This window comes from Pinus tabuliformis, chromosome 4_2 (assembly GCF_031772625.1).
Source record: "Pinus tabuliformis cultivar Carrire ecotype Pingquan chromosome 4_2, CPIR1, whole genome shotgun sequence".
NCBI lineage: Eukaryota > Viridiplantae > Streptophyta > Pinopsida > Pinales > Pinaceae > Pinus > Pinus tabuliformis.
Window position 1 is genome coordinate 109,592,338 of NC_142304.1, and position 15,124 is coordinate 109,607,461.

The 15,124-nt window shown below is 36.8% G+C and overlaps 1 protein-coding gene across 14 annotated transcripts in view; it reads right to left on the reverse strand.

The window, feature by feature from the left end:
* LOC149168511 (endonuclease V family protein) overlaps positions 1-15,124 on the reverse strand; it is a 526,712-nt gene that overhangs the window by 394,658 nt on the left and 116,930 nt on the right. For 13 of the 14 annotated variants that reach the window (XM_089428269.1, XM_089428273.1, XM_089428276.1 and 10 more), the window contains one exon: positions 6,488-6,609. The exons of the other annotated variant lie outside the window; for it this stretch is intronic. In XM_089428269.1, coding sequence (XP_089284395.1) covers positions 6,488-6,552 — 65 coding nt within the window. In that variant the 5' untranslated portion in view covers positions 6,553-6,609. The remainder of the gene's footprint in view (positions 1-6,487; positions 6,610-15,124) is intronic. 14 annotated transcript variants of the gene reach the window in all.

Sequence of the window (15,124 nt, forward strand, 5' to 3'; positions counted from 1 at the left end):
TAGTAAGGAGCCTTAGTTGAGGTGATAGTGGGCTAAGACTCCATTTGTTGCCCTTGGTCTACCTTTGCCCCTTTAGGGATCCCCTTTAGGTCCCCTGCTGGTTTGAGCAGTAACAGGCCACAATTTCTTCTTCCTCCTCACTCTTCACGCCCTTGTTGCTGCTTTCGCTGATGGTACTCTTCAACAAAGCACGACTCAACTCCTGCTGTAGATCGGCCCACATCCTATCCCTTCTTGGCAATGCATCTCTACCCAGGATAATTTGGATAAACACCTGCCAATCCTCCGAGACATTGTTTAGCGCCAGTCGTACAAGCTCTATGGATTGAGGCATCTCCCCAACAGCTGTTAGTTGATCACGAACCTCCTGAATCCTAGTGAGGAAGCCATCTATGCTCTTGCCCTTCTGCATTCTTATGATTCTCAACTTCTCCTAGAGAAACATCTTCTGCTGCTTGGAAGAACTCTGATATAGTGTGGAGAGAGCATCCCACATTTCCTTGGCAGTCCCTTTGCCAGCTACATGTGAGACAATATTATCTCAAACTCCATCCAAGATCATCTGCTTCACCTTCGCCATTTCTCTTCTGTACTCCTTCAACTGATTCGCATCTTGGGGTACTACTACAACATTGTCCACATAGGCTTTTAAGCCATGTTCATCTAGAAGGAAGGACATCCTAGCCTTCCAGATGACATAGTTGGAGGCACCCTCCAACCTACCCTGATCTCTAAGCCCAGTTGTGCCCATCTTTGAAACTGTTGAAAACTTCCTCTTTTCCTCTGCATGGTTGTTGCTCTACTACTCACACTCCCTTCTGTAACGCGCAGTTTTGCTAGTTGCTACTTCCACTTGCAACTGGGAAAATCGAACTTCTAAAACTCAAAGTCCATCGAGAGAAATTTTCCCTCTGTTGTGTGTGCTTTTCTCTTCCACCCAATGCTAGTTCGGCTACTGCAAACTGCTGCAAAACCCTCTGCGTCCAACCAAGGAATCTGCTTAGTGAAAAACTGAGCTTTTAGTGCTCCCTCTGACTGCTGGAATCACTATTCTGGGTAAATCGATTTTTCTACCAACCTGCAATTGAAAATTGAACCCTTGCCCTGCAATTTGAACTACCTATCTGGGTACTACGCAACCTTTGAGAATTTTGGCTTGTTGCTCCCTCTGAGCAGCAAAATTCCCTTCTCCACTTCTGAGCTTCCCAGTTGATCAATCATGCCCTGATACCATGTGAAAATTTCAAGTTTAAAATCTTATTGCAGCAACTGATATTATTTCTTCTAACTATTAATTAAATTAGCAGTTTATTGCTACGACAACAACGAAATAAACACTGCAATTTTCACAAAAATACTGCGAAAAATAATAGCGTTGGAAATTGAGAAAACACTGGCACACACATAAAAAAATTAACCCAGTTATTTTTGGACAATGTCCCCGGAAAAGCCCAACTTGGGAAACCCAGTGCAATAGTTGAGGGTTTTTATTATTATGCAGCAGCGAAATTATGAGTACACTCTGGACGCCAAAAAATGGCAATCCTACAGAGAAAATACTAGCAAAAATATCTGGAGAGAAATTACCCTCACTCCGAACAATCCTAGCACTTGACTACTACTGAAAAGCAAGCCGTCTGTTGTCACACAGATTGTTCAGGCAGTGCGACAATGCTCAGACCGGGGGCCGTCACCCTAATCCCCGATCTCTCCGTTTAAGTTGTCTCCCAGAAGCAAGCTAAGGGGGGTAGACCCTATGGGATAAATGAATACCAACTAGGAATCCGCTAGTTTGGGAGACACAACAAGGGAAAACCAGCACTTGGTCGATTTTAGAATTTGATTAAATCTTTAAATGCTTAAGACTAGTGCCTTATGGAGTTAATGAAAACCAAGTAATTAATTAACTGTTGTGGCTTATGAAGTAATTCAATGATTGCTTGAAAATATTTACAAAATATTGAACATGTAACATGCATTATATAATACAAGCAATGATTAATTTCACCAGATGCAGGATGCATAATATAAATTTCAAAAGATTGAATGCTTTTAATAACCATACAATTTAAATGCTAACCAGTTACCACTTTCAAATAGTTAATCTCCAGATATAAACATTTAAGCACATTTAACTATACCACAAGGAAAATAAAATTAAAAAAAATAAAATAAAATATTTAAAAAGAATTTCCACTTTTTAACTAGTCTTTGCTGAAAAATTTTTAATTTTTAAATATTTTTATTATTTTTTTCATTAAAATATAAACTAGATTCTAAAATAAAACAAGACAAAAAACACTAAGGATTAAACTTTCTATGCTTTTTTTTTGGGGATTTTTTAATTATATTGAATTTATAAATTTATATTCTAAATTAAATAAAACTCCAAATTATTAAAATCTAATTCTAAATCCTAAACTAAACTAGGACCAAAATCTAATAAAACAAAAATCTGAGTATAAAACAAAATGAAAATCTAATAAAAAAAAATCAAAGTCCTAAACTAAACTATGCACTAAACTAAAAATAAAACTTAAATCTAATCTAAATCTAACGCTAACTCAGAAAATAAAACAAAACCCTAAAAAACTTTTTTATTTTTTATTTTTTCTATCTTTTATTTTTTTATTTAACTTTTATGAAATTCAATAAAAATCAAACAATATGAAACTAAATAAATCCTATCTAAGGAATGTAAATAAAATAAAATTCTAAACTAAAAGAAACGTAAAAACATAAACCTAAAACTACGCATAAGAAATAAAAATTAAAAAAAAATAACCTTCGCACCCAAAAACAAATCGAAATGTATTGCTATCGCATGTTTGTGGCAACGGGAGAAAGCAGGGGAGAAAGGCGTGAGGAGCAGAGGTCGACAGGATGGAGAAGGGACAAGCCAAGCTGCGTGAGTTTTGCAGGTGCCTAGAGAGATGCGTAGGTGGTTTGGCTTGCAGCTGGAAGTGGCAGCGATTTGAAAAACACTGGAGCAGGACGCAGATAGAGCGTTTGAAGATGGGCAACGTATGGGATGCAGACGTTGTAGGTTGACCACGTAGGTTACGTGGAGAAAAGAGTGAAGGGTGCGATGAATTGAGGGAGCTTCGTATGGCAATGTGGAGAGCTGAGGGAATTAAGTGGGCAAGACGATGGGTGCAGCAGATGGAGAAGGATAAACGCAGATCGAAATTGAAGCTTGCTGCATGGATAGCACTTTGGGAAAGGACTGGTGAAGTGAAAGGGTAGTGGGGGCAAGATGCGGATTTGGAAAAGCGTTGGCAGCAGGGTGGAGCTCGTATAACAGCAACAAAGCCTGTGGGCCTTTAAAAATTTCAAAGATTTTCTGCGGCAATAAAACCCCACTGGGCATCCAATCAAAAATTTACCAAAACCTAAAAATATTTTCCAGAAAACTTAAAAAAAAATTGAATCAACTCCGCTTCAGATTTCATGAAACCCTCATAAAAAAATTTCAGATCTGAAAATGAATGACTTTAAAACCCCTGGATTGCAAAATGTTGGTTAATATTCCAAAAAAAAACAATTTTTATGAACCCCAACAATCAAATGGCTTGGAAAACCTCGAATTTCTTCAGAAACCTTTTCCAGAAAACCCCTGCAAGAGTTGATCCTGAGGCCAGATCTTACCCTCCAAGGCCTAGATCTGGCTTCGTACAAAATGTTTTATTCTGACCAGCAAACCTGCGATAACAAAAACCGAACACCCAGAAATAAAATGTGTAAGAAGCAAAACTAAAAACCCTAAAACTATCTAAATAAATACAATATTCACAGTTTAAAGGGCTCTAAATAGCCAGATTTGTCAGTATGCCACGAAAATATTTTTTAAATTTTTGAATTTAAGATGAGGTGCTTCAGAAAACCCTTCATGCCTCCACAACAGAAATTCTAATGATAAGCCCAGGATTAAAACCAGTTGGGCTCTTCAAAAAATGCAATCCGGGAGTTGGCTGGTTCAGCCGAGAATTTCCCCGAACGCCCGGTAAACTTCGAAATCTAGATTTTCCTGCACAGCTTACTTCAACCATTAACAAAGAGGGAGAAAACGATACTAAAATCCAGATCTAATGGAGATACCTGCCATCATATTCAGAAATTTAACTACCATTCAAACCCTAGCGACTAAACAAGATCACTGTGTTTAAAATCACTCTTCATAAAGCAATCATCAATGGCTGAAAATAAGATCATGCATAGAAATAAAACATCTTACAGCATTTCCGAAAGAGTAACACCAACAAGATTTCAACCCTAAAGTCATTCTTTATTGCACATAAAAAATGACTACAAGGGAGCTTTCTTTAGCACACGACTCTAAGATCGAATGATCTCAAATGACCCCTGACACCCTATTTAAAGAAAAATTTCCCAACGGCTAGTTTGAGTGATCCATGTCAAAGTGATCTCGACCGTCGATGAGGATCAAAATCTCTTTTAATCTCATCCGTCGAAATTTTAAATGCATTTTAATATATTAAAAATCAAAATTTTGCATTTATTTCCTCAAAACTTTGATTTATTATTATTTTATTTTTTAAAATTTTTTACTTATTTTTTATTTTATTTTTTATTTTTTATTATTTTTATTTATTATTTTTTATTATTTTTTTATCATTTATATTTTTTATTGTTTTTATTGGACCCTCGAACTTAGCCTTTGGAAAAATCACCTAGGACCTAAGACTTATGAGGGGATAAAACATTTTTTAACCCTCAAGACACTTTACATCATGATTTTTTTTTTTTACATTTTTACATCTCAAGAGGGGAAAACCCATTTGACATAGACCCTCATAGACCACCCAGCTCTGCGACACAAATATAATATAGCAGATCAAGCAATTTGTAATAACCTAACCAAATAGTTAGGATTATTTCCAAATTACTTTTACATAGACACGACCTAGCACACTAGGATTCCCCTAAGATTCTAATGACAAAATCCATTCCGACTTTGGGATTAGGCTGAAGGAAAACTCTGTTGATCATGGATCGGTGAGACAAAAAACCTTCCGGAACGTAGATCATCACTAGAAGATTAGGTTTACCTAGGAAAATACATATATGACATAGATCTGCTAACATTATTTACAATTTACACATGCAGCATGGGTTTACAACATAACATGATCGGGCTAATGATGACAGTCGAATGGCATGGACTTATCGATCAAGCGCTATCCCTTTTGCGAAAATGGGGGTGTGTACTGCTATGGGTAGTTGACACGTAGTGGTCAACACCGTCCAACTAGACCTACGCAGGATCTACGCCAACCTGAAGCTACCTGCCACATGCGCTGCCCGAATCATCTGCTAATCAAGTCGTCCCGCCTACTGTTGATTGGGAAAATGCTTCTCTGGTACTCTAGAACCTCTGCCCGACCTTTGGAACTGAAGACGTCTTCCCCTCAGCAAAAATCGAACTGCCCTTTGAGGGTCTGCGTAGCCTCCAGGAGAAATCTCAGTCTTTCTAGACAATGCACTACACCGGATCTGGAAAACTTCCTGGCCTCATTATATCTGCCCCTCACTGTCTCTGCTTCCTTCTCTAGCTTTCCGGCAATTGCTACTGCTCTCTGGAAATCGAACTGCCAAGGAAATCAAACTCCTCAAGTGTGTTCTCCATCTACCCATCGACTTCTTATAATCCTTTGTTGGACCTCCAACAGCCAAGATTAAAATTTAATCAAGGGCGCAGATTAATTCTCTGTCCATCTATGTGAGTTTCTAGATAATTCACACCTTATCTCAATTAATTTTGATTAATTAACCCCTTTCCCTAAGTTTGGACTTAGGAAATATTTAAAAATGGGCTAATAAACTAATTGAGACAGTTTTAGGTGGAATTTCCAGAAACGATTTTTGGGCTATGGAGAACTCTTGTATTCTAGCCCTCCACAAAGTTTTGAGACTAGAACACCTCTGATGCTACAAAAACTAACAGACAAGAATACAAACCAAGTCCAATCTTTCCGCTGAATCCCCCCACTAATCCATGCTCAAAATTGTTCATGATAAGTAAGCAAAGATACCCAACTACATAATAAAAGCCATACCTCCGGGGTTGGAAGGCCCACCTTCAAACATGAGATCACGACAGATGAGCGAGGGTGCATAATGGTTGGCTCAGGTGGTGGAGATGGTGACACATCAAGCTATCTGGGGACTGCAAGGGACTGCTGGCTGCCGGCTGAAGACAAATCTAGGAGAAAATTTCTCCTATGGGTGTCACCCACTGGCAGTGGATAACAGGTGTCTGGTTTGAATCCCACTAGGTGTGAGTTTTTCCTTCATTTAAAAAAAAAGGTTTTTAACTAAAAACCACTTTATTATCCAATATATTAAAGATGTCATTTGTATACTATATCCAAGTCCAATTAAAGCACGTCCATAGTTATACTGATACACAAAATTGACCATGTCCAAAGTTTTACATAATTATACTGTTAAGGATGTTGATACATACTGTATCCACTGCTCTTGATGGAAATAAAATTTAGAGTCCAAGGGTTGTGAGATAGATGGTTCCATGTGAAATAAACCATGTGTTATATCTTCTGCAACGTTGTTTGTCAGACAAAAAAGAACCTGCAAACAAAGAAATTTCTTCAATAATCTGAAACTGAACTTCAAATATCTCTTTAAATTTAAATGCTATTTAAGGTGAGATATAAATGAAACAAGGAAAAATAATCAAGAAGCTTGATCATAAAGTTGCAAATAAACCAATACCATTAAAGGCATTGATATCTTTTCACTAGCAAGGGTACTGCCAATTTAGTACTTAGAAAATGTATCTGAATATCTTCCAGAATAAGCAAATTTTTATTCAAGAAAAAATCGTATATAAGTTGTTGCATTCTATTTAATAGATTAGACAGCCATCCAATTTCATATATGAAAACAACAGTGTTCATTCTCACAAAAAGAAATGATTTAGACAGAACAATGTTTTGTAGTTTGCTTATATAACCATCAAATGCATCACATTCTGCTTACAGGCCAGCTTCTGAACTATTAACGACTGATTGATCTTGATTTGATCAGCAAAAGCGTGAGCTCCATAGGTCATAAGAGCCATAGTTTCTATTGCTATGATATTAGAATGCATATTAGACTTGAAATCACAAACTCTGTCAATGTAGGCAAACTCAAAAGTTATATCAAGTCTGTATAAACAAAATCTCTATAGGAACTCTTAACTTGGTTCTCAAAGTTATTAAAAAGACAAAAAAAATATGATGGGAAAATATTCGTATATATAAAGCCATTGCAAAATGCCTAAACTGCTGCCAAAGGGCATTGCTTGAAAAGAGCATTCCTGGTCGAGAGCTATAAGGCTCAGTGGTATCCCCAACAGCTTTACATAACATTATGTAAATAAACAATACTACAGACAAAATTTAGACCAATCCTAGTCTAGCTTCTCTTAGAGCCTTTCACACAGATCCCTAGTTAATTATTAAGAAAAAGAAGCCATCTTCATCACTAAATTTGAGAGCTGGATGAAGTTAGAATATTGCCAAAAGCATGTGTAGAGATTACAGATTCTTCTATGAAGAGTTACAAGTACTTGTTTGCTTCCCCTTATGTTTGCATCTTGTGCATAATTGGTAATATTTTGGGTTATTCCTAAATATTGAAGTTATTTTCTGAATATTTCATGATATTTTTCTTATTAACTTGGAGCACATCAAATGGTATCAGAGCAAATGATTCTCAGATCCAACACCTTAGAGGTGTTAGCTTTCTGGTTGCTTCAAAAATAGTTTACACACCATGCTAGACATAGGCTTCATGTGATGTGCAACGCATGTTGAAACCCTAGCCCCTTGTTGTATCTTACACTATTTTGTTTGACTGACAATTGAAGAGCTTACTATAGGTGGATGCTTGTCCTCAAGATATGTGCCAAAGGAAGCAAAATTCCTAAGGAGATAGTTATCTTATGAGGAATTGTGACATGAGCAAAGTTAATTATCACACACATATTCAGAATATCTGGAATGTGAAAACATCCATCATAAAATAACTAATATTTATATATAAATGTTTGAGTACAAAAGTGATATGATTGAATATAATGAGAGCCCAGTATATATAGCTAAGCAGGAGTGCTATTTCATAAGGAGTAGTGTCTTTTGGGGCATGCCCTTTCATAATTAATTATACTTGTTAATTATTATTTATCATTATTATTTATATTAATTTATACATAGTTATCTCCATTACATTGCCTTCCCTTTCAAAAAATGCTTTGTCCTCAAAGCAGATTGATTAAAAGGCTTGATAAAGATTTCTGTCTTGTAAGATCGTCGTAACTTTCCCAATTCTTAGAGTTGTCATAGCCAAACCTGCCTCACAGTCAAATAAGCCAGAATACTTGGAATATAAAGTAATCCATTGAGAATAAAATATAATACATTATAATGTCCTTTTTTAGTGAATTTCAATGGAATTTGTGTAATATCCCCAACGGGAAATATTAAGTGATAACAATAAATACAGCATGAACATGTAACCATAAAACTAACACACCGGCGTAATGACAAATTGCACCAGAATTTGTATCAAGAGCTGAGCCATTTTATTAACTGAGAAAACAAGGTACATATAAATGAAGAAGAGGAATATGGCCTTGCTACAGCAAGCTAGTCAAGTCCCAAGTGAAAAATGGAGTTGCCCGAATGTTGGAAACTGCTCTCCCCAAGTCTCTGGGTTGGCCCAGTAAATTCTGCTACTGCTGGCTCGAATGGAATTGGTGTTTCGGGCCTCTAAACTGCTCAGAAAATTCCAAGAAATTAACTGGAGCCTCCTCACAAGGGACCCAGAATAACCCAGAAAATCTTACGGACCCAAGTGGTGGAAATGGTCCTAGAGTGAACTGCACCTTTCTCCAATAATTTTTGTTGCGGGCTGCTAACTAGAACACTGATTTCTGCCAACAATATTGACCAGAAAATTCAACGAAATTAGCCTCGGACTCCTCTCACCAAATCCAGAAAGGGTTTGGGTTGAATCCACCAGCCACCGGTAAACCCCAACCATAGTTTTAAAACTCGAACTCCAAGTAGGTATTAGTTGATTTCAGTGACTCAGTCGTTGTAAAAATACATTAAATATTTATTTTTTTATGAAAAAACATATTTTTAAAGATTTTCATTCATGTTTCCCAACTCAAAGCATTAGAATATAGAGAGAAGACAACATCTGGTCAAAGTATGTTCATGAATATATCTAGTATATCAAAATGGCACCCAGTGCACTGTCTAATACAGTGTTACTTGGGAGCGGGAGCGAAAGCGGGGAGCGGGAGCGAAAACGGGAGCGGGAGCGACATTTTCAGAAGCTCCCGATTTGGGAGCGAATCCCGGAGCGTTTTTTTATATAATATATATATTTTTTATATTTTTATATTTTGATACATATATGTCAACAAAAACATGTAGAATAATGAATTAGATATAAAAAACATAAAAAAACATAGATTGATCCATATAACAACAATCATCTAGAAGTTATAATCTTCATCAACCATGTCCACAAGTTAGTAACATAGTAACATACAACATATTGAGTCTCATGATTCATCAATCTTAAAGTTTCAAGCTTTCAAAATTCAATATATAACATTTATCATCATTGATCACCAAAATTGTACTTGTAAGCTAAGCGTAACCATTACAACAAATAATATCTAACATGAAATGAAATGAAACAACTTTCAACTTTCATGAAGCATCATATTCATAATTCATTACTAATGAGTTATAATTGCCAACTTCAAACTTAAATTGTCATATATTGTTTAAAAAAATATCATAATAAATATGAAAGAGTCAATAGTTGTAAAAACTACTAGAAACTAGAAAAGAGAAGTAAATCTATTATCTATTTCTTATGCTTGGGCCTCTTTCCACCACGAGAAATGTCTAATTTTTTAGTCTCGTTGGAAAATTAGGATCTTTGTCATTAATATCACCCTCTAAGCCTTAATATCCATAGGTATCTTTATCATTACCTCTGTATCTATATAGGGATCTTTGTCATTAATATCACCCTCTAAGCATTAACATAAGATAGAAAAAGTATAGCATGTCAGGTCAAGATTTTGTTTGAGTGATGCATACATTTTTAGGAGGGTCATGATAGAGGAGTTCGACAACCAATGTCACTAACATCAAGGTACATAGAGGGATTGGTGCTCTTGATTAAATATGAGTTTCATACCCTAACACATGACAAAATACAATGGAAACATTGCAATCCCCCAATCCTTGATAAGTCTGCTAGATTTTGAATGAAATCTAAAATTCTACTTTCTCCATATGAAATCCAATGATGCCGAAACCACTCTCAAACATCCTGAGTAATTTCATCGTAATGTTAAAAATTTAAGTAAAAGGATGAAAATGAAGATTAAGGAGAATGTCACTTTTACTTTAAGAATTTAACATTACCATGAATAGCATATCAATACCAGGGACATAGACTTGATCATTAAGCTACCCCACTCAAAAAGTATTTGTTTCTTTAAAAAAAATTGCATTTCAAACATTACTACAAAAAAGGCAAAACACTCCCAAAAAGACAAGGAGCGAAAAAAATTTTAGGGAGCGCGCTCCCGCCCGGAGCGCGAATTGGGAGCAGGATCAAGGGGGCACGCCCCCCCGCAACACTGGTCCAATACATGTAATATATAGAGATCATAACAAAAACACATAACCAAGGAGGCTCTAAATGGCCTCTACAATAAAACATCACTAATCAATACTGCTATACAAGGCAAGATCATTTGGCTTAGACTCTGAATCGGAGTCAAACAGGGAAACACATGGCTCCTCCTCTTCATCAAGATCTCGAATGGCAACTGTAGAAGTAGTAGCACTAGCAGTGGTTGCAAGCTGAGATAGACGAGCTATGCGCCTGCGTCGTGGTTGAATAGAGAAAGTGCCTGCAGGTGGAGGAGTTGGGGCTAGTATTAGTGGGTCTGCATTTAACTAAGCAGTGTGTAATGCATCCATCCCTAAATCAAAATCAAGACCAACATCCTCATCAGGGTCAAACTCTGTCGATTAAGTCTCCACTACCCAATCTGAGGATGGATCACTGTCTTCTAACACAATGGGATCTGTACTAGGTCCTTTGTTCAGCAATTAGTTGCATCTTAGTTGGAGGTTGTATTGGACATAGACTAGATCATTTAACCGTTTGTGTTCTAAACGGTTTCTCTTCTTTGCATGAATCCTCTCAAAGACAGACCAATTGCACTCACACCCAGAAGCACTGCAAGTTTGACTCAAAATACGAATTCCAAACTTCTGCAATTGAGGACACTAGCTACCAAATTCCTCCCACCATTGTGCTGCAAAAAACATAGTAGTGTAATGAGTTAGTTCAAAAAATTATATCCAGCTTTCAAATTATAAACAATTTAACGAAATAAGAATTTGAAAATTGAAATTGTTTACCTGGCTCATCTGCTTCCCTTGCAATATTTGTTAGGTTCTTGTCAAAGGTACCTATGGCTCTACTGAAACAAGTGATATGTCGATGTATCTACAGCTGCTCACTTTCATCAGGGACCATGTGCTCAAGGCACTCAATCAATCCATCTCTCACCTCCCCAAAAAAAACCCAACCGCATGTATAGGGTGATGGAATTGATTGTTCCAAATTTGACCAATGATTTCCCAAATGGGCCCAGGCCCCATACTTAGCCACTCTATCCTTGTATGTTGCCTTTATTTGCTCCTTTGCCTAATCCATAGCCTCATAAATGAAACCCATAGCCAATCTTTCCCCATCCACCAACTGCAACACCTTAACTAGTGGCTCAACAACTTTCACAATCTCTGTTGCCTTTTTCCAAAATAGGTCTTCATTAACTTTCTTTCTTACATCTTTTCAATCCTGTTTGTGAACTCATTGATACCCATTCCATTCATCACTAGAAAACATCCTCTGCAAGTTTCTATGTTGGGAAAGCATAGATTGCAATGTCAAAAAACGAGTTGCAAATCTAGTGATGGCAGGCCTAAAAAGATCCTTGCTCCCAATGTTTTTCCTCATCAAGCTCAAAATCCATGAATGATTGTAGATATACTTTGTTATGCTTTTTGTATGCTCTATAGTTTCTTGATCCAATCTATTTTACCAACATCCTCAAGCATGTGGATTGTGTAATGTGCAACAAATGGGGTCCAAAAGATGGTTTTGTGTATTTCCTCAACATTTTACCAACAAGAACATAGTTAGAGGCATTATCAGTGATGATCTGAATAACACTAGCCACCCCCACCTCTTCAACAACCTCATTCAAAAGTTGAAACAAGTGTGCATCTTTCACCTTATCAGATGCATCAACTGATTTTAAAAACATGGTTCGCTTTAGGTAAAAGATAAGAAAATTTATAATGGTATGGTTCTTTTGATCAGTGCATCCATCTGACATGATGGTACATCTTGTTTTCACCCATGAGCTTTTGAAATCTTTGAAATATTCGTCAATGGACATAACCTCTTTTTTGCAAAATTGATCCCCTTAATTCATGCATAGTAGGGCCTTTGAAGCCCTTAAACGCAGCAAATATGGCATCAAACATAGGTTCATAATATAGTGAACAGGCAGCATTGAAGGGGATATTAACATCATACCACCATCTAGCAATGTAATCATAGGAAGTTTCTCTCAATTGTAATGACCTTGCTAAATAAAGAGCCATTACTGAGCGGTGAAACTGTAAAGATTGTTGAACTGTGAAACTGCAAAGATTGCTGAACTGTGAAACTGTAAAGATTGCTGAACTGTGAAACTGTAAAGATTGCTGAACTATGAAACTGTAAAGATTGCTGAACTGATTGAAATGGTATTATTGATTTGATGAAGTACTTACCTGGCCTGCTACTGCCGTTGCGGTGAGGGTGCTCCAGAACTGCTCCCGCGCTCTCATTACCGAATAACCAAAACCACCCAGCCAAACCGAATATACCTAGATACTCGATCCAGTATGCTTCTCAACCGATGCATACCGTTCCCCCGTGCCCAGAAACTTCCAAAACAAGCAAGGCTCAATAGTTCCGATTCATAACCAGTATGTATAAATTTCTCCTTCCTCCTCTCAACAGCACCCGAATCAGTTTTCCTACTCACAACAAATAGCCTCTCAGGCCAAGAACCCCGGACCTCCCTTCTTCCCCCTCGGCCTCTTCTTATGTACCGATTATTAGCGGTGGTTCTCTCTCCATCTATGAGTCCACCGCTTCCCTTCTCAACGACACCTCCTCAACGTGCAGAGTCGTATCTCTCCTTAAGGATATTTTGATATGAGTCACTTTACTTTGATTAAGATTTTTATATGTTTAAATTAAAAGTCCTAAGTTCATACATAGGGCTTTATTTGATTTAATTTATCTCTTTAATAATCCATTCACATACTTTATTTAAAATTGCTCAAAATAGATAATTATATAACTGGATTTTTAAGAATTTACATAATTCTTTTCATTTATTTTCTTTATAACCCTTTTACTTTACACTTTTAAACTTAAAAACATTGGTAAGCACTCATTAATTAAGTAATATGTGCTAATGGGTGAATGCGTTTTTTTTTTTATACGAAGGAGTGTCAGGATATTTAATATTTTAGGTAACTTAGAATATAGCTACTAGTGCAGTGCATGCGATACATGCATATGTAGCTATCATATGCATGCATCGTATGCATGCTAATATTCTCGTGCTCTCTATATTAATGATGGGTCATTACATACACCCCTCCTTCAGAAAACTTCGTCCCGAAGTTAGAGTTCAATACTTATAATAGTGATTAGTACATTCTGGTTCGGATTGTGTATTGAGGTTAAACTCTTACTTAATGTGAGGCCGCTATAAAATTGGTGTTTTGAATATTTTTAGGTCTATAACTTTAATGATCAAGTTTTACTTCAACAGGCCCCCCCCCCAGGCTATCACTACATCATCCTATCCTTCCTAATCTCTTCCGCTCCCATCCTATCCGTCCTCTACTAGAGTATGCCATGGTGTCAGTTATACTGACCTTACCATTCATAAACTCCAAGGGTGACAGCGTTGGCTATACCGACCTGATCCCGAGTAGGCATCTGGCAGTCATCATCACACGTCTAGGGGAGCGTGACTCGCACAGTCCTCCCATGACTCCAGGGTTCAAAGGATAAACAGTGGGCAACACCTCCACCCCTCATAGTAGAATCCGGGTTAATACCCTATCATGGAATCTCTTTGAGCCTTAATTGTTCTGAAGTTTCTGTCATCACGTGGTCATTTCCGTAATGAGATTTTATCTGCAATCATAAACACTTATCCATGCATTTATAACATGTGCATTAATATTTTCAAAAACACATAACTTATGTATATTTCATATATGTTATCTAAAGTATAACATACCTTGCCATAATCTATTCATGTCATTAGCTTTCATATTCATAATATAATCATTCTTTCGTGTATTGTTTGTGCATAAAACTCATGACTTTAAATTGCTAACTGACACTTGATTTTTGATCTTACGAACACATATCGTTATGTTCCAAACTTTCATTGATCTGAATGTGTTTGCTCCAGTAACAACTAACTGGGTTATTGTCTTACTTGGTAACAAAATGCATCATATGGATAGTCATTAGCGAAGACAAATCTCAATTCCTTCTTTTTAACAATACTGTTACTTGTTGTGTTCTTTTATATATAATTTGATTGAAATACCTAGCTCAAGTATGGTATGCAACACGTTTGGGGAACATATTTTGAACTGAACATTTCCTTTAACAATAATACACCGAACATTGCTCTATGTTTAAATAGTAGTACTCTTTCAATACCTTGGCCCTATGGGTTGAATTTATGCTCACGGAACCTTTGCTCAGGTTGTATCCATCACTTATCTTATTGCTAAATTAGGTCTGAATGTTGCGTAGTAACCGTTCCTATTGACTGATTCACTACCAAGGAGTTGATATTCATGCCAAGTGAACTACTGTTTCCAGATCTTTTGCCAGCGCACATTCCAGGGTCCGAACTTAAGTTCTATGCATTATACTAGTTACTTTTATGCCTCTA